The sequence below is a fragment of the Epinephelus moara genome, chromosome 15, assembly GCF_006386435.1.
Source record: "Epinephelus moara isolate mb chromosome 15, YSFRI_EMoa_1.0, whole genome shotgun sequence".
NCBI lineage: Eukaryota > Metazoa > Chordata > Actinopteri > Perciformes > Serranidae > Epinephelus > Epinephelus moara.
The window spans coordinates 4,832,128-4,853,244 of record NC_065520.1 but is presented as its reverse complement, the minus strand read 5'-3'; the positions used below and the strand labels follow the sequence as shown (position 1 = coordinate 4,853,244).

At 41.7% G+C, this 21,117-nt stretch overlaps 2 protein-coding genes across 4 annotated transcripts in view; one reads left to right on the top strand and one right to left on the bottom strand.

The window, feature by feature from the left end:
• Positions 1-4,978, bottom strand: part of LOC126401736 (receptor tyrosine-protein kinase erbB-4-like) — a 391,678-nt gene extending 386,700 nt beyond the window's left edge. For all 3 annotated transcript variants that reach the window (XM_050063210.1, XM_050063212.1, XM_050063211.1), the window contains exon 1: positions 4,633-4,978. In XM_050063210.1, coding sequence (XP_049919167.1) covers positions 4,633-4,696 — 64 coding nt within the window. In that variant the 5' untranslated portion in view covers positions 4,697-4,978. The remainder of the gene's footprint in view (positions 1-4,632) is intronic.
• Positions 4,979-8,941: 3,963 nt separating this feature from the next.
• On the top strand, positions 8,942-20,647 carry LOC126401884 (receptor activity-modifying protein 1-like). The gene is made up of 3 exons (XM_050063436.1): positions 8,942-9,252; positions 12,013-12,151; positions 20,044-20,647. The coding sequence occupies exons 1-3, from the start codon at positions 9,198-9,200 to the stop codon at positions 20,297-20,299; spliced, it is 450 nt and encodes a 149-aa protein (XP_049919393.1). The 5' UTR covers positions 8,942-9,197; the 3' UTR covers positions 20,300-20,647.
• The last annotated feature ends 470 nt before the right edge of the window (positions 20,648-21,117 follow it).

The following is a 21,117-nucleotide window of genomic DNA, read 5'->3' as shown; positions in this document are numbered from 1 at the left end:
CCCCCCCCCCCCCCCCCCCTCTCCCTTCTACCCCAGCCATTTCACAGGAGAGCACGTCTTTAAATGTCACCCAAACACACACACACACACACACACACACACACACGTGCGAATGCAGCATTTGTCATATACACTCAAGAGCTGGGGCGATTAAAATGTTTGAGCCATTTGTTTCGGCAAGCAGGCAAACAGACAGCTCGATAGAGGGTGATGAAACTACGGGTGTGAGCCTTGTTTAAAGGTGAAGAAGGTGAATTTTTATTTTACTGATAATTCATCCTCTTAAGATAAAGATTCTCGCTGTCAAGCTCTACAGAGGAATCAGATCTTCATAGGCCTGCCATGGTAACTACTTTTGTTAGACAATATATTGTGCCAGAAATAAACACAACCAAGATGATATTATTGTCATTTTGAGACCATTTTATGCCACAGACATAATAATACAATAATAATAATATTGCGAGTACACCTTTTCAAAGAGCTATTAAATTTTTTTTTAAAAAATATTCAGACATTGGATCTGAATATGAAAAAAATCTTTGATATATATACTTTTTTTTCAAGTAATTAACACCTGTTAACATATATATTAAAAAAAGGATATATAAATTACACTATCTTTATCGGACGAGCCCAAAAATACGAAAGTTCCTCGACAAAAACTGAGGAAGCTGGTGTGCTGCAGTCAGCTCCCAGGGATGGACGGACTGGAAGCCGGATTGTTTGCTGGTGAATTTACAGAGTGGAGGATGAAGTTTTTGGAGGGTACAACTAGAAACAACCGTAAGTGCTAATAGCGTAGGCAACTGGACTTGCTTGCGTTTCTTGAAGACGTTTCACCTCTCATCCAAGAAGCTTCTGCAGTTCTTCTTGGATGGGAGGCGAAACGTCTTCAAGAAATGCAAGCAAGTCCAGTTGCCTACGCTATTAGCACTTACGATTACCATGACCTGGATGACTGAGAATCTTCACCAACTAAAAACAACATACTTTTTGGCTAATTGCAGAGGGTTGGCAAGCTACTGACTATCAGAACTTTGTTTCTTCCACTCCAAAAGTGCAGCTACATGCTACCGTTAAGCTACACTGTGTCATCTTTGAGGTGTTGTTTTAATTATATTCAAACTCGGACAATTGTAGGGGGGTATATTGGTTGGGAAAACCCTGCTGTTTATTCTGGCATCAAAAACTGAGGTTCTCCTTGTGGGTACTAAATCTACTTTGGCTAAACCACGCAGTTTCTCTCTAAGCATTGACGACTCCAAATTCATCTACGAAATATTTACCATCTTCGTCCATCACTTACACCTCAGAGCGCTGCTATCCTCGTTCATTCTTTGGTTACATCTCGCATTGATTATTGCAGTTCTGTCCTCTTTGGTCGCCCTCTCAAGTGTCTTCATAAACTCCAGTTGGTCCAGAATTCAGCTGTCGCATCGACGTCAAGATTCTGCGTCTCACCTTTAAGGCCCTTCATATTCAAGCCCCGTCCTACCTGTCTGGACTCCTTCATATGTACACACTCTCCCGTACTCTTAGATCCTCTTCTGCAATCCATCCAACTCTCATCACCATCTCCCCGCTTGACTACCATGGGTTCTAGAGCCTTCAGCCATTCTGCCCCCATCTCTGGAACTCTCTCCCAGACATTCGCAATACTGTCTCCTTTTCCACTTTCACATCCTGTCTGAAAACACACCTTTTCAAGCTGGCATATTTGGTCTGATTTAATGGAGACACACATATTGATAATTACAATTTCTGTCTAGTCATCTTATTAACTTCTATCGTCTGTTACGGAATTGTTTGATTTTATGATTTTTTTTTTTTACTGTATTTTGTAAAGACTGAAGTCCTTCACCAGTACAAGGATGACAGACTGTACACTTAAACTCTGTCTTGACCTTGTAAACAGATCAACAGATTTACACAGCCCCATCACCTGTGACTTTTGTATGTTATAACGTAGCAGAAATGTTTCAACGTGATTATGTGTAGGCACAAAAACCACTTGGTTTTGATTAAACAATGATCACATATTGGCTTAAGACACTTAAAACACCCACTTTTGGTGCCATAATACCGGCACAAAAAGCAGCAAAGTCTCAGTAAGACACAGTTGCTTTTTGTGGCACTATACCCGATAAAAAAAACAGCAACAGGTCCCTAAAAACACCCACACACGGAAGTCCCGTGACAGAGTGCCGAAATCACGCAAAATCATAGGCATTGAGCAACAGCCACCTATTTCACTCCACATTCAGTCACAGCAGCAATCTGAGCCAAGGGAAAAGACTTCTACAGACTTCTATGTTTTAGTCTGTCTTAATGTGATTAACTGTATTTACCATGATTATGTTGCGGTCTTAGTGTGTATGTTATTCTGTTATTTTCACTGTCGATTTCATGGTGTCATGGATGTCTGTTAACTTACTTCAGACGTGAGCGATCGGGGAAATACGGCCAAGAAAAGTTGGCTTAATTGTTCCGATTCCTGCCTGAGGAGGAAGCTGATCAGTCTCGTAGTGATCTAAATTGCATCCATTAACGATCACTTCCTGGAAACAGAAGTAGGGTCAATCCTGAACCCTGAATCAGTTCTTTTAAAATGAGTCGGCATGAGGCCTTGTCTGTACACAGATCCTCTCACACTGCCAACAATCAGTCAGCCGAGTCATCAATCAAACTTCCTCGTGGTGCGAACACCTCCATTTTTGGCACACATGTGGCCCCACTGTACATCACGCAAACACACACACACATAGTTTTGTGCACACAGCTCCACAGGCCAGCTGACTGGCAGGAATGCTGCAGACATTTGTCTCGCAGCAGGAGCGCACAGACAGATTCAATCACCATGTTAAACACCGCTGAAGTGAACATCTCTTTACTTGACCATAACTTTAAACATGATTGATATATGGTGGTGGGTATGAATTCTTACAATGAGCAGAGGGAGATCAGAGTGGACAGATAGCACACAAATATCCACTCAGTAAACACCCACACACACAATGAACTTCCCAAGAGACATAGCTCAGATTCTTGGGCTGAATTTGCATCACAAATATCTTGGATGGGAGTGTATGCATAGTGAATAAATAAACCAGCGAGGGTGCCACTTTTCTTCCCCATTCATCCCGCCTTGACACCCATCCATCCAGTGCATCCATCCACTCCTGTTTAATAGGCAGCATTCAGCGCCTCCCATCCAAGATCCACACCACAGCCGGCGGGGGAGTGTGTTTGTTTCTCCAGCTCCGCCTGAGAACCACAAACCAGCAGCCAAAACTCGACCTGTCCTTGGAGGCGGGAAGAAAAAAAGCGTCCTGGAATCCCATTTGTGCCTGTGAGAGGTTGGGGCGATGGCCAAATTCACCTTCCGAACATCAATCCACAAACTCCCCTGTGTTCCCACTTCTTGAGTGTGTGCTGCTGCTTGCTTTATTCGTTATTCTCCAGATTGGCATTACTTGCCAAAGCTTGATTATATCGATTAAGAAGGCAGATTCTGGCATCAGGAAATGCTCATCAGCCCAAAATATTACTGTGCAACTAGTGCATCTCACAGTCTGACATTACTCCAAAGCAGATATTACACCAAACTCTAAACCAAACAGAATACCAGAGCACATTAAAGTCCTTATTGATTGGAGAGTCTGGGAACAAAAGCTGATTGAAAAAGCACAATTTCTCAACATCAAAGCCTCTCACAATCATTTGCTTGGATAAATAGTGCTTCAAAGCCTTGAAAATGAACAAATGTTACATGTTGCAGCAGCAAAAAAACTATCTGTAAATATCCTACAGGGTTGCCAAAGGTAACACATAAATATCACCAGTATAAATTGAGTGCCATGGACGCACAAGCCTTTTATAGGGATATTGCAGGATCATTAAGTGAGTTTGGTCCGGGGGACTGGCACCACAGGGGTCCTAATGATGAAAGCGAGATGTTTTTCCCACTGCCTATACAGCCCTCAGTATATCTGCTCCATCTAAATTATTCAAAGACAGTAAGGGAAAACTATACCACTGGTCCAACCGGGCTCGATTCATATAAATCAGCGCAAATAGCCGCGGTCGTCGCTCTATCAACGTCCGCTTAGGGGAATTATATTAAAAGCGATGGCGCATTCATTCATACTTAGCGTAGGAGATTTGCTCCCTTCAGGGAATTCTGATATTTGTTGCTACATTTTTCTACACCAAATGATCAGGCACACAAGCAAAGTGGATTTCCAGCTTGAAAGGTGTCTCTTTTTCCTTAAAAATCTAACTGTGAGGAGGGGAGTTTGGAGAGATTTTTACGCAGAGCCCGACACGATCCCACTGGCTGCCGGATCTCACAGTTTACTGCAGGTGTGATGCGATGATTCAAATCAGCATCAGCTTGGTCGGGTATGAAAGTTGTGTTAAGTTTGTGACAGTGATGTAGAGCGAACAACACAAGGTGTTAAACTGCGATTCAGCATCATCCAGCAAACAATTACTTTAAATTCGCCAGTAAATCCAGCCCATCTGCCAGAACAGAAAGGTGTTTTTTAAAGGTGTTTGGACGCCTTGATCCCTGCTTTCCCAAACTGCCCGGGAGACCCAGGTGCAAAGACGCGCCATCCAAGCACTCACCTGACTGTGCCGCACTCGATCTGATCACCAGCAAAGTGACGAGGACGCAAGCGGGGAACTTCATCTTCGAGAAGGGCTGCTTGTCTCCCGTAACTCACATGTCCAATTAAGATATCCTCGTTTTTCACACACGCTCACACACGTAGAAATAAACAACCAAAAGAAAAACGGAGTCTTCTTGGCTTCTTGGGACTGCTGGCACAGCTTCCGCGCGCACCCAGAACCAGCGCAATGGAGAGCTTTTACGCACCGCGTTGTTTGTTGTGTTTGTTTATCAGTTCCCAGACCAGTGTTTAGGTCGGTTTCCAGCGCGGATACTCTGAGCCATTTACTCCTCACGCTGCCATAGAGCCGGTGGCTGGGGGGGTGAGGTGGGGGTGTGTGTGCTGGGATGGGGAGGAGGAGTAGGAGGGGGGGGGGGGTGTCTGAACACGCCTCCTCAGTGTGATTGACACGTCTTCCAGCCTATTAAACCGCCTACCCAAAAGCTTAGGAGCGTTTTGTCTTTTTTGTTTTTGGAAATCCGCCCACCTCACTTATCACCTCTCCTGATTGGCTATTTGGCTTCATTGCTGCTGTCAATACACCTGTCGGGAGCAGACTCTCTTCTGGTTTCCCGCTGGGTGGTTTCAAGTCCCAATTGCTACCTGTGGGTCTTCTTCTAGAAACAGCACAGAAATGGGCTTTTTATTATCATATAATAATCCTGATTTAAAGTCATATTTCATTAGTTGCTATTGGTTACCATTACAGAGCAATGTATTCATAATTTAGAGAGTTATATTCCTATCTTCAGAGAGTTGGATGACACCATAAATTCCAGTGATTTTCCAGGGGACAGATTATTTTTCAGCTACTAAAATCTGCTTCATTTGTTGGTATATTGGATTGTAGACTTAGAGAAAGTTTCCTGCGGTGCCAGCAGGGTCAGCCTCTGCCACTACAAGGCACAGCCTATAAACTTTGATGATGCTAGTCTAAAGGGGCTGCAGTGAAGGGAATGGGCTCCGGCAGTATACCATTTTCAGGGCCACTCATTTTACAAGGCAGTGTGCCCCATTCCGCTCTCTGGCTTCGTCTGCGGACTGATGTGAAAGCATGAAACCAGCGAGGACAAAAAGATATTGATTTGTGATCCATGTTAAAGTGAAAACTCAGGCATAAGCTGGCTCTATTACCAAATTACTCCACAGTTTAAGCAGCAAGGAGCGAAATGATCCTTCATAAATCCCCCACAGTGCCAGAAAGAGGGCTCATTCAGTGTCCTCTGCTGCTCTCTAGGGGAATTTATGGAGAATTACTTGCTTTGGAGGCTTCTCTATGTAGCCTGCATGAATCTTAAAACTGTTGAGGGACATAAAATAACATTTGGGCTTCTATGTTTGATAAATACAGTCCTTTAAATCTGGGATATCAAACTCATTTTAGTTCATGGGCCACAAACAGCCCAGGTTGATCTTAAGTGGGCCAGACCAGTAAAAACACTGCACTAGGGCGGATTTTGTGACAATGGGCCCCTGGGCACGGACAGGCAAGAGGTCCCACCACCTCTCCTACACAGGAGCAATAAGACACACAAACTTTGTGGTGGTTTTGCCTCTTTTCGTTGTTGTTTTTGTGTCTCTTTGTCAGCATCTTGTTGTGGTTTTGTGTCTCTTTGTGATACATTTGTGTGTCCTTGTGGTCATTTTGTGTCTCTTTGTAATCATTTTGTGTCTGTTTGAGGCTATTTTGTGTCTCTTTGAGGTATATTTGTGAATTTTTTGGTCGCTCTGTGTCTCTTTGTAGTTCGTTTACATCTCATTGTGTTTTTTTTGTGTCCCTTTGTAGTATATTTACATGCCTTTGTTGTCATTTTGTATCTCTTTGAAGTTCAGTTTGTGTTTCTTAGAGAGTTCTTTGCATGTCTGTTGTTTTGTAGTTGTCAGCAAATGTTTGTTGTTTTGTCTCTCCTTGTGATAAACTTGTGTGTCCTTGTGATCAGTTTGTGTCTGTTTTAGGCCATTTTGTTTCTCTTTGTAGTTGTTTTGTGTCTCTCTTATGTATATTTGTGGATGTTTCGGTCGTTCTGTGTCTCTTTGTAGTTCGTTTACATATCTTTGTGGTTTTTTGTGTCCCTTTGTAGTATATTTACATGCCTTTGTTGTCATTTTGTGTTTCTTTGAAGTTCAGTCTTTGTTTCTTTGAGGTATATACATATATATTTATGCTCATTTTATGTCTCTCAAGAGTTTGTTCTGTGTCTCTTTGCAGTTCTTTGCGTGTCTTTGTTGTTTTGTGTCTTTTTAAAGGTCAATTTGTGTCTCTTTGAGGTATTTTTGTGTCTCTTTGTAGTTTCCTTGCATCTCTTTGTGGTCATTTTGAGTCTCTTCCTGGTCAGTATGTGCTAATGTGAGTGACAATATGTTTCAGTATTTCCACATTCAGTCATTGACAACTCGCTGTCATTAAATGTGCGCTTTCACATTTCCACTTTTGCTGGCATCACCACGCCAAACTGAAGTGAAGGTGATCGAGGAAGCAGGTTCAGTTATTCCCTGCCCTACAAACCATTTACAAATCTAAAGTTTTGGCATGCAGTTCCTTTGCAAAAGAGTTCCACCAATATTGTTTTAAGATAGAAGTCTGACACGGATTCTTTTGTAGTTAAGCTGCTGATTGACAATATGTTGCACAATATCTTAAAATATGACCACAATAAATAATAACAATGTCAGTTAAGGGGGTGAAAGTCCACGAAAGGAGGGTGGGGTCTAACAACCACCAACTTTCACCCAGGTGGCCTGCATTCGCTTCCCATATGCTTATAAAGCCAAACCCAGTTCTTTTTTTTTTTCTAAACCCAGCCATGTGCATTTTTTGTTGAGGGAAAAACTGTCGATTTGCAGTTTAATACCAACATAGGGCATTTATTTTGAAAGAGACTGCATGCAAACTGTACATTTCCTGTGAAAACAGAAGGGTATTTTGAAATCACAATGCATATAACAGGCTGAAGTTGACATGGCATCCCAGAACACCAACAACACACCAAGGGTACCTTGCACGTGGAAAGTCCGTGACCAAACGTCAATAGGTAACGAGGTCGGAGTGAGAATGTGAGCATTCACCGATGTGAAAGGACGGCTTTATTCATCAGTGTCTGACCCCGAAGTCACTGCCCAAGCGCTAGTATTTGACGACTTTGGCATGAGACCGGCTTCAGAGGCTTTTCATCTTCACCAGAATACAGTACAAGTCAACTACTTTACATTTAACCTGCTCCTGAAACCTGGCACATCTTAGCCTCCACAAGTGCATCAATATCAGCTGTGCAAAGTCATCCAGTGGGCCAGATTGGACCCTGTGGTGGGCCAGTCCTGGCCTGCGGGCCGTATGTTTGACACCCCTGCACATAAGCAAAATGGAACGGTTTCAGTAAAAAATGAACAGAGCAGTCTTTCCTTAAAACAAATTATTTGTTTAAGCCTACTGTATATTATGGAGGGTACAAAGCAGTAATTTGAGCTATGGGATTAGTGTCTCTCTCTCACACACACATATAGCAGCACAGACAGCCACACTGGGTGGCAGCACAACGCAGAGCAGCCTTGAGAATACCAATGATCGTCACTCTGTTCCTGTACTTAAAAAATCTGCAGATAAAACATTCAATTAGTGACAGAACTGAGCTGCATGAGATCTGATATGAGTGTGACATGGAAATGGGAATTCTGTCTTTGTGGTCTGTGATGGGCCCGTGTGTGACTGCAGGGTCTGCAGTACAATGGGTGAAGAGAGTTTTCCCAGTATAATCCATTAAGAATAATAAATCAGTAATGGGGGAGATTGATTTTACAGAAGTCCTCTGCTGTGATAATAATCCCATTTAGAGCAAATAGCATTTATAGATTTTGAATTGTGATAACTGTGTATTTAAAGGCCTGTTCTGTTGAAGAAAGAGAGTTTATGAACATCAATGTGCCTGTTCTGGATGCAGAGCAAAAACAAAATAAAGTAGCATGCCTACAGGGACTTTAGGGGAGTTTATAGTGATTTATCTTAGCTTCTTGCAGACTTTAAATCTCTCAGATGTTTGCTCTTGGCCATAACACTCCTATAATATTCCACCCGGGACATGTTGTGTGAATTTATGTGGTCTCTTTTTTTGCTTTGGTATTTGTATAACATGACTGTAAATTGGGGTTTTAAGATGGGATGATTCCCTGGGGTCATGGTGACTGGCACTCATCTTGGTGTGTGACTTTGTTTTGTCCCCTGTGAGCAGCTCCACGCTGTAAGCAGCGGGACAAAAGGATCAGATGACACGCGGAGCTTCTATGATTAGGGCTGCGGTGAGGAAAGGAGGCTGACGCTGTTGGAAGGTCAAGGGGCTTTTACGCACAGTTGGCGCCTTCTTGTTGACCGCGCACCACGAGCTGCTGCTGCGGTTAATTTATCCGTAACGTTGCGGTGTGGTTCCTGGATCAGTGGCGTTGGGCTTGGAAATACTGGAGGAAGAATGAGATATGTGCAGCTGACCTCCAGGGAGTGAGCAAAGTGCGCAAGACGTCTTGGAGTTCGGCATGGCTGTGGGGAGCGCGTCGCTCCTGAGAGCGGGGTTTGTGTTGTTGATGGCAGGTGAGCGGATATTAAAAGTATATAGGTTGTGTACTTGTGTAAAAGTAGCAATATCACACAGTAAAAATACTTTATTACTACTGCATCGACTTTTACTTACAGGTAAAATACTACAAACAAAATGTACTTTAAGTATCATTAGTACTCACACACATTGGATCATTACTAATACATTTGCTGGACTTAAAGAAGAAGAAAAACTTAAATTATATTATAGTGTATATTGTTAAATATTCTAAAATTTAAGGATACATCACATTTTATAAGCTCATCATATGTATTAAAATTTCAATTTGTAAAGTAACTATAGGTGTTCAAAGTAGCATGGAACAGAAATGGTAACTTAAAGGTCCAGTGTGTTGGATTTATGGGAATATATTTGCAGAAATAGATCATAATATATTATGTTTCTTTTAGTGTATAATCATCTGAAAATAAGCATTGTCCTGTTTTTGTTACCTTAGAATAAGCCGTTCATATCTACATAGGGAGCAGGTCCTTGTCCACCGAGATTGCCATGTTGCATTGCCATGTTTCTACAGTAGCCTGGGATGGACAAACCAAACACCGGCTCCAAACAGGGCCATTTAAGTTTTTGTGTCAGCCACCGTAGTTTGCAGCCCCTCTGCTACGAGCAGCGTTGGAAAAACACAGATTTATTTTAATGTGAAACTGCATTAGTCAGTGTTTTTACTGGTTTAAATCACCTGGTTTGTTTGTTTTTGATATGAGACCTCTATCACAGTAGAAAACTCTTAATCAGGTGTATCAGTCAGCTCTGCAGGTGTTTTACAGCTGCAACCTGCTGAAATGTGGATGTTCAACTGGTTATAAAGAACGCTTACATTTTGCTTCTAGAAAGAGAAGAGAAACATTTTAGTAAGAGTAATTATTACCAGACATTTAAAGCTACAGTTGGTAACTTATAGGAGATATTGTCATATTTGCTGACACTGTCACTCAGAGGTAGAGCGAGTCATCCATTAATCAGAAGATCATGGTATCCTTGGGCAAGATACTGAACCCCAAATTACTCCCGATAGCTGTTCCACAGGTGTGTGAGTGTGTGTGAATGGTCTTCTCTGAGTGCTTCTCATGGCATTTGCTAGAATCTACCAGCAAGTGGACAGTGCTTCGTTTTCGCAAGACTGTTGTAGACATGGCGTACGGGTCAAACATTCTCATTTTACAGCTAAACAGTACACTAAAATATGTTTCTGAAAACATTTAAGGTGAGAAATAGGCAATGCAGAAACAGAATCCTGATTCATATTTGATCAGATTGATAGCTGCGTTAGAGACTTCTCGACTCTGATTGGTTGTTTTCATTCAGGCACAGTGGATTCTTGTAAATACCACTAGAAGCACTACAAGGAGGCATATGTGATTTTTTTCCCCCACAGATCACCTGTCCAATGTAATACTGTATGGATATAGCGAGCGTCAGCAAATATGGCAGAAAGTTATTCTTATAAAAAGTAACTGCAGCTTCAAATACTGATTCCCTTGATATGTTTTCACCGGCTGAGTATAACCCCAGATAATGTGTCTAATTAAGGACAACATGAGCACTGTAGTATGAAGGTGTTGCTCTCATGCTGAGCTGCACAGCAGCTAGCTAAACATGAGTGACAACCGAGCTCGACGGTTCATCTTTATATTCATGAGCATCATTTTTTAAAATCCATAAATATTGAGCTCCAGTGTGAGAGTCAGGATTCATGATTCCTGCTAGACTGATGGGTGTTTCCTTTACCAAAAATTTTGGAAAAACTTGAAGGCAGTTTGTCAATAGAGTTCAATCCTCCAGCTCGCAGCGGTGCAGCATCTGTCATGGTTTGCCTTGATTTTCCTGGAAAATGGAATGCAACGCTGGTTAGCAGCCAAGTTAGAAGGCATCTTTGAAGACTTGAGTGTCAGATTTCTCGATGCGTGGTTGCTAACAAACAGACAGGTGAGACATAAAATTCTTCCAACTCTGTGGGTGATAAACAAGCTAATTGACACTTCAGTTTTGCATTTAAATGTTCAGTTTTTTCATGTGTTTCGGCACCTCACCGCCTCTGTTTCTCTGAAAATGTGTGCTGCACCAGTGGCGGGGTCTCGACCATTTTTCTCTCAGTAGCATCTCTTTCAAAATCCCCGTGTCAACACATTCAGTCTTCCTTTGAGTGTTTCAGAGCCTCGAGAGCCAGCTGAGACAGAGCAAACATAATGGGCACACAGTTAGCCCTTATCAGGCCGGTGCAGACTGAGATCCACCATGTTCTTCGATCCTAACAACAACCTGTTGGTTCCACACGGGTCTTTTTCCGCCAGCTTAAGCTCCCTCTTCTACTGTACTGCTCAGTGGTGTTACATTCAGCTCAGAGTCCTGCGGGACGGCAGCGGTCTGCCTCCACGTTAAGAGCCTGTTAACACACATCTCTGAAGTAAACAAATGGGATTGGGACTCCGACTGCAAATTAAAATCTTTTCTTAGTGAATGCAACAGCCTAATAAGGAAGAAATGGTCCAATAGGAATAGCCGTTGCCGGGACATGACCTTGTTTGTTGCGCTAACATATTCCTAATTATCAAGAACTGAACACAGCAGATACCCTCTGTGGTGCTTGATAAAATCTTTTGTATCTTTACAAAGTTTTGCTCTCCAGTCACTGAAATAAAGTGATCACCCAAATCCATTCTCACTGTCTCATTTATATCTTAATTGATATATTTTGTTTGATGTTTGTTTCTCTGTCTTCTCTGTGCTTTTAGCTCACGTCCTGCAATCGGTGTCTGCCTGCAACAGGGTCTACTACGAAAGGATGATCAATGATTTCTGCTTAGCTAAGTTCAAATTCGACATGGGAGGGCTGGAGCAAGGCCTGTGGTGCAGCTGGCCCGACACCATGGAGTGAGTTTATACTGGGTTTTGCAAAAAGTGTGGGCAATGAGAAGAAAAAAATCACTTGTCTCATAGAGTTAAGTCTGAGATGGTTGCTTCAAAAAATGTATTTATGGTAAAAGGCAGCCCAATTGTTAGAATAAAATGTTGGCATTGTATGTCTCTGCAAACCACAGGTACATTACATGTGTAGGTTTCATACACAATGCTCAGATTACATGTATATGAGCCCAGTTTGTCATCATGACGGGGAGGTGATGGTCCATGGCGTGAGGCCATTCAGAACCCAATTATGTTCCAAATATTGTAATGGTGGATTTCTACCCTAAATGTGCTCATAAATCATTAGCAAAACATTTTCGATTAAGATACTTTATTATGTGTTAATTATTCTGTTCCTTTCAATTGACGGATAATCTGAATACATTAACCACCAAATAGTAAAAATGTCAAAAAAGTGTTCTGACAAACCCCCGATAATTTATCTTTCATGAATGGTTAACTCATATCAATGAATAAGTGGTGCTTGAAAACACATTTCATATTGTATTTTATTTGTCACGACTCAAAATTCAAAAATCCCTCTTAATTTCCCAATGACATTAAGATTCCTAGTCCATTCCAATATTTTGACATGTCAACAACTCACGTTTACTTTAAAAACTATTTAAACACAACTTATGCACTTTATCAATAATAATAGATTAAAATGTGACTTACGCTTCCTCCTTGCCTCACAGTTGGCCATGTTTGTTGAAAAAAAAACACACATGTGGCTCTACTGGAGTCCATTTTGGATGATGTGAGAGGCTTTAGTTGGCTCATAGACATCCAATCACATAAGTTTGTGGCCCGAAATACACACACACATAGATACATGGATAGATGTCAGAGCGAGGGGGCTGCCCATGGACAGGCGTAATGAACAGTTGGGGGTTTGGTGCCTCGCTTAAGGCGCCTCGGCAGTGCCCAGGAGGTGAACTGGCACCTCTCCAGCTACCAGTCCATGCTCCATATTTGCTCTGGACAGGGACTTGAACTGGGAACCCTCTGGTTCCCAACCAAAGTCCCTATGAACTGAGCTACTGCCGCAAACCACTGCACAAGACAAAAAAATGGGTATTTTTTAGATATTCATTCATTATTTGTGACAGCTTATCCTGTTGGGGGTCACAGGGGGGCTGGAGCCTATCCCAGCTGACATTGGGCGAGAGGCAGGGTACACCCTGGACAGGTTGCCAGACTATCACAGGGCTGACACATAGAGACAGACAACCATTCCCACTCACATACACACCTACGGCCAATTTAGAGTCACCAATTAACCTGCATGTCTTTGGATTGTTGGAGGAAGCTGGAGTACCTGGAAATAGCAGGTATTTTAAGTCAAAACATGAAGTTTTCCTAACCCTTACCAAGAGTTCTTTCAGCAACGGCTGCCAAGCAGCAGGCCACTATTCAAGACCAACAAAAGTGCTTAGAGTTCCTGACATTTTCAGACGTTTGTAGTGACTAAGCTAAAACATGATATTTTCTGAACCCTTTTGGGGCTAAATTTAACCACCACCACTGAAACATTAAGAAATGTAAAGTTTCAAGATATCCACTGCATATGAAACATACAAATGTAACATAATTATCCTTGATCTGGAGAACGTAGAATGCCAGCATTTATTCTGCCAATTGGGTTGCAAGAGGATTTGATGGGAAAGGCTTTACCCTTTGAAGGAGCTGTCAAAGACTAAGGGTTTTGTTGGAAATGTCCCTTTAACAAATATATGAACAGTAAACACTAGGAACATAAATGAGGAGGCACTTAGGATTGTGAAGCAAGCTCTTAGCAAATGGCAGTTATGAGGTTGTGTGATGCATGATGTTAAAACTGCATGTCAGCACTAATACATGAGACAAAATGATAACTTCTTTGTATAAAACAGCACATGATATTCTATTAATGGACTGAAAAGTTAAGATAGTCACATAAGGAAGCTGCTGAGCCTGCATACTGAACATTTGTCCTCCATATGCAATCATGTCCTTGTTTGCCTTATGGCCACCACCAACTCCAGCCTGTGTTTCTATTCCCCATCACATCGCCTGGTTGCGGCCTTTTACTGTATCTGTCGCACATTATATTGTGTGTGTGTTTCTGAGCAGCGTTTTCCCAAACACAGTCAGAGGATGAGTCAGACACGAGGGTGAATGGAGCTGGGAGGCCCACAGGAGAAGCTACTGTCAAAACTGTGATTTCCCTCCTGTCCTCTCTTGGTCCAGCACATAATTAGTGGTGGTACTCTTTGTTTCTGTGTGTGTGTGTCCAACTCATCATAAAAGATTTGTACAGGCACATAGAGGGGTTTGCAGTCGCGTCACGACACTCCCAGCAGCAATGTTTGACGCCGTCATTGAGGTCCTTTGGAGAGCTGGCTGTGCAACGGATAAATAAAGCATAGAGAAAAGAAAATTAGAAATACACAAATAAGGCTTGTGCGTGGGTGCAGACTAATTTAGAGACACGAAGATATAAGTCTTCTTCTTAAAAATGTAAAGCAATAAAAATGCATCGCTTGACAGTTCAATACCCTCAGGGGATTTTCTCCCGTATGGTCTGCTATGACCATAGATAGACTGTATAATGGACGTAGTTACTGTGGTATCACCCGTTTGGTGGCCTTGAGTTTGGCATTTTGGCTGTTGCCATTTTGGATTTTTGGAACCAAAAGTAACTCAAGGTGACCATATTTGCAGTGGCACTCTCAAGGGAGGGCCAGGGCTGCCATCACCCATTAATTATGCATAACTTTACACCATGATAAATTTTAAACAGGTGAGTTACATAAAAAAATCACCCCCCTGTGCAGGTGTCATGAATGGGGATTAATTGCTTTTGGAGCCAGCCACAAGTGGCCATTCAAGGAACTGCAGTTTTTGGCTTCAGTTTTCAGCCCTGGAGGTTGCTGCTTGGGTATGACCAGTTAGCTTAGTGGCTAATGTTAGATAAATAAATATAATCATATGGGAAGTGAACACCGGCCTCCCGTGCGAAAGTTGGTGATTGTTAGACTTAACAACTTACGTTGTTGTACAGCCATGTTTTTCCCCGACGCTGTCAAGCACTGTTACACACTGTCGATGCCTGTCCACTTATTATGCTAACGTGAAACAGCTTTTTTCATCTGTGTCTGATGCAGAAGTCAATGCCCAAAGGCCACTTTTCGGAATGAGACTGGGTTGATCTGACTGAGACGCTAAGGACAAGATCGGCAGGCGACCCGTCACTTAAAGCGGCCCATCATTAATTTTGCGTAACTTTAAGCCTTAATAAAATGTAAATGGGTGAGTTATACAAAAATTTACCCCCACACAGTTGTCATTAAAGAGACAGTAGCTACAGAGACCACAGCAATTTTTGTACCTGGCTGTAAACATGTTTATTTCTGCTGTAAAGTTGAGTGGCCATTCAAGGAACTGCGGTTTTTGGCTTCATTTTTCAGCCCTTGATGTTGCCGCTTGGGTATGACCAGTTAGCTTAGTGGCTAATGTTAGCGAAATAAATGTTCCATCACTTGTTTTTAAGCTGTTAATTCTGATATTCTTTACAAATCATAGCACAATATTTAAAGGCTAATGACAATTATTCAAAAATAACCCCACGTCTGTGGATCCAAAAACCCTCCAATCCATGGGGTGCTTTGTTTTTCTGAAATACTTATCACTGTCCACTTGTCAGCAAATTATATTGTGGATGTGTAGAGCCATGTTGTCATTCAGGTGAGATCCAAACACAACATACACAATTATGGATATAGAATTCTAGGCACCATCCAGCACCACAAATCAGTTCCAAGTCCGTTAGAGTCCAAACCACATTGTCTGCCAGAGACATAATTCGTCCCTTAAAGTGAAACAAATGGAGTTTAGATCCAATGCATTGTTTCAGAAGGTTTTTCCCTACTATTGTTATTCCTCGATGATATCCAAATATACAGTGAAAGTGTGTCCCAACGTCAGCTTTATTTCCAATTGTATTTCAACTGAATACACTGCACAGCATCTCAGTCGCAGTCATTTATACAGTAGATGAGCCCTAGTCCTCTTCTCTCAGAGACATTGCTCTGTACACTCTGCTTATTTTGCTGATCATGTACTTCTTTCTCCAAGAGAAAATAAACAATCCCTGTGGGTTCACCTAAAAGACGACTGAGGAAAACCACAAAGACGGAGGATATTTTTTGTTTGCTTCGTGAAAGTGATCTATGATGATCTTCTTTATTAGATCTCTGGTGACCTTTCTTTATCCACCCGTGTTGTCTGCAACAAAACCAACAAAGTCACTTTCTAAACCAAGTGATTGACAGTTATGAGTCTCCCAGGGGCAGAGAAAGGAGGGAGTGTCAACCGAATGTTTATGTGTGTGTAGCAGATTTGCTAGCCAAACATTCATTTGGCGAACTCTACTCCAGCATAGTACAACAAAATTAATTTCGAGATTAGTGATGTTATGTGTGTTATATAACTTAAAAAAAGTAACATCAGACAATCTCGTCTACTCTTTAGGTGGCAGGAGTTAAAATGAGTCATCCTCAACATGTGAACCTTGTGAGTTGTAATGGAACCAAATTTATAATGTTACCTTTGTTAAATGTTACTGTTGTCCCTGGTTTCATATGAGCAGAGGAAAAGTCCGCTAGCTGCTAGGCTAATTTATATAATGTAAAATGCCATAGGTTTGTGCTAAAAACATTAGCATGTTGTATTTGTGGGGAAAATGTGTCCAGATAAAGACAAGTGCTTGTCTGTGAATGCTGCGAGTTATAGTGAAGCTGATTTGTGAACTTGTGTTTGAAATTGTCGCTATTATGCTTAGTGATGACAGCTGGAGAACAATTAGATACAAAATAGGATGTAGGCACGAAAGGTTTTTTTTTACTTGACAACTATCATGTTTTTCCCAAATGATGCACAGAGTTTTTGGCATTCTATTTTGTCATATGGCTTGAAAAATAGTGCATACAGCTGCCGTAAATGGGGGAAAAAATCCCCCCAGAGCCCCTGGGTTTGGACTGAACCCTCAAATGTTTACAATGTGTGGCTCTGGCCCTGCTCCCATGGGAAAACTGTACAAGTTTTCTCGGATAATCTAAATTAACATCATTTCTAAATCAGCAACATGATTGCTGCCAAACAACACGATACATTTTAGCTTCAAAATGTATTTTTGCAACCAGATTAATAAAATCGTATTTATGAGCCACCCAACTGTTAACTGGGAGTGTGTATTTGTGGATGCACACACTTTTTTGAGTGAATGTTGCAATGAATCACTGTGTGTGGGTGTAAATACTGTATTTGTCTGCAGCTTCACTCCATTGTTTGTTAGGTTTTAAAACTTTTAAAAAGAACAACATGGCGTCACTCACACTTAGTATTGCTCAGAGCTATAAAAACACTCCAGTCTCTCTTGACTTGTGTCTTATCTTTAGACCAAAACACTCCCACTGAGTGGCAGCTCAACACACATTTGTATAAATATGCTTGTGAGAATCCTTTACCCAAACAGAGTCCAAATCTTAATTATGACCAGGAGCATGAGTCTCCATCCTAAACTGCTGTTAACTTTAATGCTGATCCCAGGTCTCACAGCTGCAGCACCAGCTCCCGAAACAGCTCTGGGTGATGACAGCTGCCTCTTAGAATCAAACACACACATAATACCACTACATACCAGTCATGTAATTCATGCTTTTAGTCTAAGTGCTTAGAAATGAACTACATGTGCTTGCAACACTTGCAATAAAGTTTTGTTGACTTTTTACCATTAAAAACTCATTCTACACTACATCATAGTTTTATTTAATTTCATATAACAGTTATCTAAGATGGATTACCAACTGCTCAGGGTCCCCATTCCTCAGGAACCCCCAGACTGTGTTACTTTATGAACTGATTTATGTAAACTGAAATGTAAGCGACTCCTGCATCTTTTATTTCTGTCAAAATCTAGATTTAATACATCTAATAATCAAATTAACTTAAAGTAATGAATCAGATTAAATAGGGGCCCAGAGGGGCAAGAAAAAACTGAGTTTGGTTTGATGGAACTGTCACTTAGGGTGGTGGAAGTATTTTAAAGTAGTTTCATAACGTTTGAGCCATTATCAGAAAAAATAAAGGAAACTGGATTTGACAGCAAAAGCCATTCATGATGAACAGTAAATGCAAGGGCTTAGATTTTGGGGAGAACATGCGACCCCCTCAATGTTTACAGGGTTTCCACGGTCATGGAAAACCTGAACAGTCATAGAATTTCACAGTCACATTTCCAGGCCTGGAAAAGTCATGGAATTATTAAAATTATTGAAAGTTTTGGAAAAGTCATGGAATTTTGTTGTATGTAAAGAAATCTTCCACAGATAACCTTCCATGCAACAGCAAGTTTGTTTTGTTGATGTTTGTTTACCATCACGTGCGTTTCTCCATTTTCTCTCAACGTTCCACGTCTCCCGTCATGTTTTCCAGCTAAAGGAAACAATGTTTGAGCAGAATTTGACTCTGATATGTTTGAAAAACAGCAGCCGAATGGAGCAAGAAATATGAATGAATAGGGGTCCTTGAAAATCATGAGAAAGTTTTAAAATTTTATCCACAGTAACAATGCCTCTGGTAATAGGTGGTAGCAGTATGCACCCTCAAAAGCACTGGCTTTTATGGCATCTGCCATAAAACAAAAAGAGAAGCAGCAACTATGAAGGATTGAAAAAGGAAGTAACATGACAATTTCACCATAAATTGATGCAGAAAAGGCAAAAACGGGTGCATAAAATTTCACCGGAATGTAGGCAAATTTTAGGCAATGTTGATGCCTAAAATTTCCTTGGGGATGACACCCAAACCCCCAACTCAATATGTGTCCCCCCCAAATGGTGAAACAAAACCTACACACTTGATTAAGAGCTGTGGGCAGACAACTCTAAATATTGGTTGGAGCTTGATGATAGTTGACAATGATAGTTGCCTTGCAACCAAGATGCAGCTGCCGCAGCGCGAAAAATGTATCAATTTATCAGTGGCAAAAGCAGCGCTAAAGGTGCTAATAAGGGCAACAGTGTCGCCAGAGCTAACAGTGAAAACCAAAGAGGTGGGTGCTACACTTTCATGATGGCGTCGTTCTGATATCAGCCATTTTAGCGTAGTGCAGAGCGCCGGCAAATTAGCTACCCAGTGAGATAAACATACAGTGACTCACATGCACGCATGGCTGGACTGTCTACCACAACAGCAAACAGAGAAGCTTGGATTACAACAAACACAGAAGAAGTCTGACTTCATTTTCTGCTCAGTATGCCATTACTCTACTATATCTTTACATAGCAAAAGTAGTTTGCTGCGACAGTATGTCAATGCTCTGATTCTCGTATAGAGTTCCTTTAAAGTGGGGTGGACTTTTCCTTTAAAGGAGTTGGATTCCTGACCTCTTGCCCACTGGGCCTCCAGCTATGCAGTTCAACACAGTGGTCATCCGGAACAGAATCTCTCCTGGTATGGTGCAACGCTGTACTGAGGGTGCTACCCTGTTGGTATGCATCTCCATTTCCCCTGCCCTCTACCACCTAGCAGTTATATTTAGCTTTGTTGAGCCCACTGGTAATTCTAGACACTCCTTTGCCTTTTTTTTTCGACCAACAGGAGCCCCTGCTCTGGTTCCACCCTGAAAGGACATTTCAAAGACACAGAAAGTGTCTGTCTAACTTCTGTAACTAGGAAAGAATGATAACTTTATGTTCAACTTGAAAACATGGCATCTAAAAATCATGATACTAAATGTTTGTGATAGCATTTGAGAGTTGGATCAAGTTCTTCCCTCCTAGGTGGATCTGACTGTGTGCTGTTGCCCTCTGCAGGATCTACGAGGGGCTAACAAACTGCACCTACCAGGTGGCTTTGAGGATGGACTGCTTCTGGCCGAATCAGATAGTCGACCGCTTCTTCATGCAGGTTCATCGGCTGTACTTCCACAACTGTGCCCTGACCGGCCGGCTCCTACATGACCCGCCGATCAGCATCCTCGCCCCATTCATCGCAGTGCCAGTGCTGATTACCCTCCTCATGACTGCCCTCGTGGTGTGGAGGAGTAAACGCACAGAGGGGGTTTTATAGGGACTGGCTTCTGAATTTGGTCGCAAGGCTTGTAAATACATATGGACTCTGGAGTGGCAGAGCATGTGATAAAAAAATTTAAGGGATTTTTGCATAATATATTAATTTGATACAGTTATACTCAATGTCTTGCTATTGTTATATTCCCAGATTAGTATGAATATACGAGTGTATATATGATTGCATGTCTCATGAAAAGCTGTTTGACTGCAGGAGACTTGACTTAAATGCAACAATATGTGATAAATGTTCTCTTTGGTATAAAAATAGAATTTATCTGTGGATCACCCATATGAGAGTGTCAAAGTTTGGCAGGGGAAAGTAATAAAGGTCTTTGAGATTCAAGGGATTTGGAGGCCATGCATGTTAATTACCATCTGTTCTCATGGCCCTAAACAATCTGTGAACACATAAATAACTGTGGAGAGGAGGACACTCTAATGACTTGGATGAATGATTGTTACAGATTTGGAAAAGAGGTGAAGAAAGAGAGGAAAGAAGAGCAGATAATGGAGAAAATTTGACTGATGAAGAGAAAGGAAGAAGGAGTTTTGGACAAAGAGGTCACCAGGTGTCGCTAATCAAATAGCCCCTTTTAGGGCCATTTTCATAATAACGTAATTTTATTACTTGGAGGCAAAACACGACTTGCCGCCACAGGGCTGTGGGCTATATAGGAGTCTTAAAATGTCATCTTGTTGTGTTATCAGGAGCCAGAATAGAAGGAGTCATGGCTCAAAACTTTCACCAGGTACTTGCCGCCACAGCCCGTCAACAAAAATGAAGACAACCATGATTAAATGCGATAAGACGAAAGG

Coding starts and splice junctions, on each gene's coding strand:
- LOC126401884 (XM_050063436.1), top strand. CDS start 9,198: ATGGCTGTGGGGAGCGCGTCGCTCCTGAGAGCGGGGTTTGTGTTGTTG. Junction 9,253..12,012: donor GTTTGTGTTGTTGATGGCAG/GTGAGCGGATAT, acceptor CTGTGCTTTTAG/CTCACGTCCTGCAATCGGTG. Junction 12,152..20,043: donor AGCTGGCCCGACACCATGGA/GTGAGTTTATAC, acceptor TGCCCTCTGCAG/GATCTACGAGGGGCTAACAA.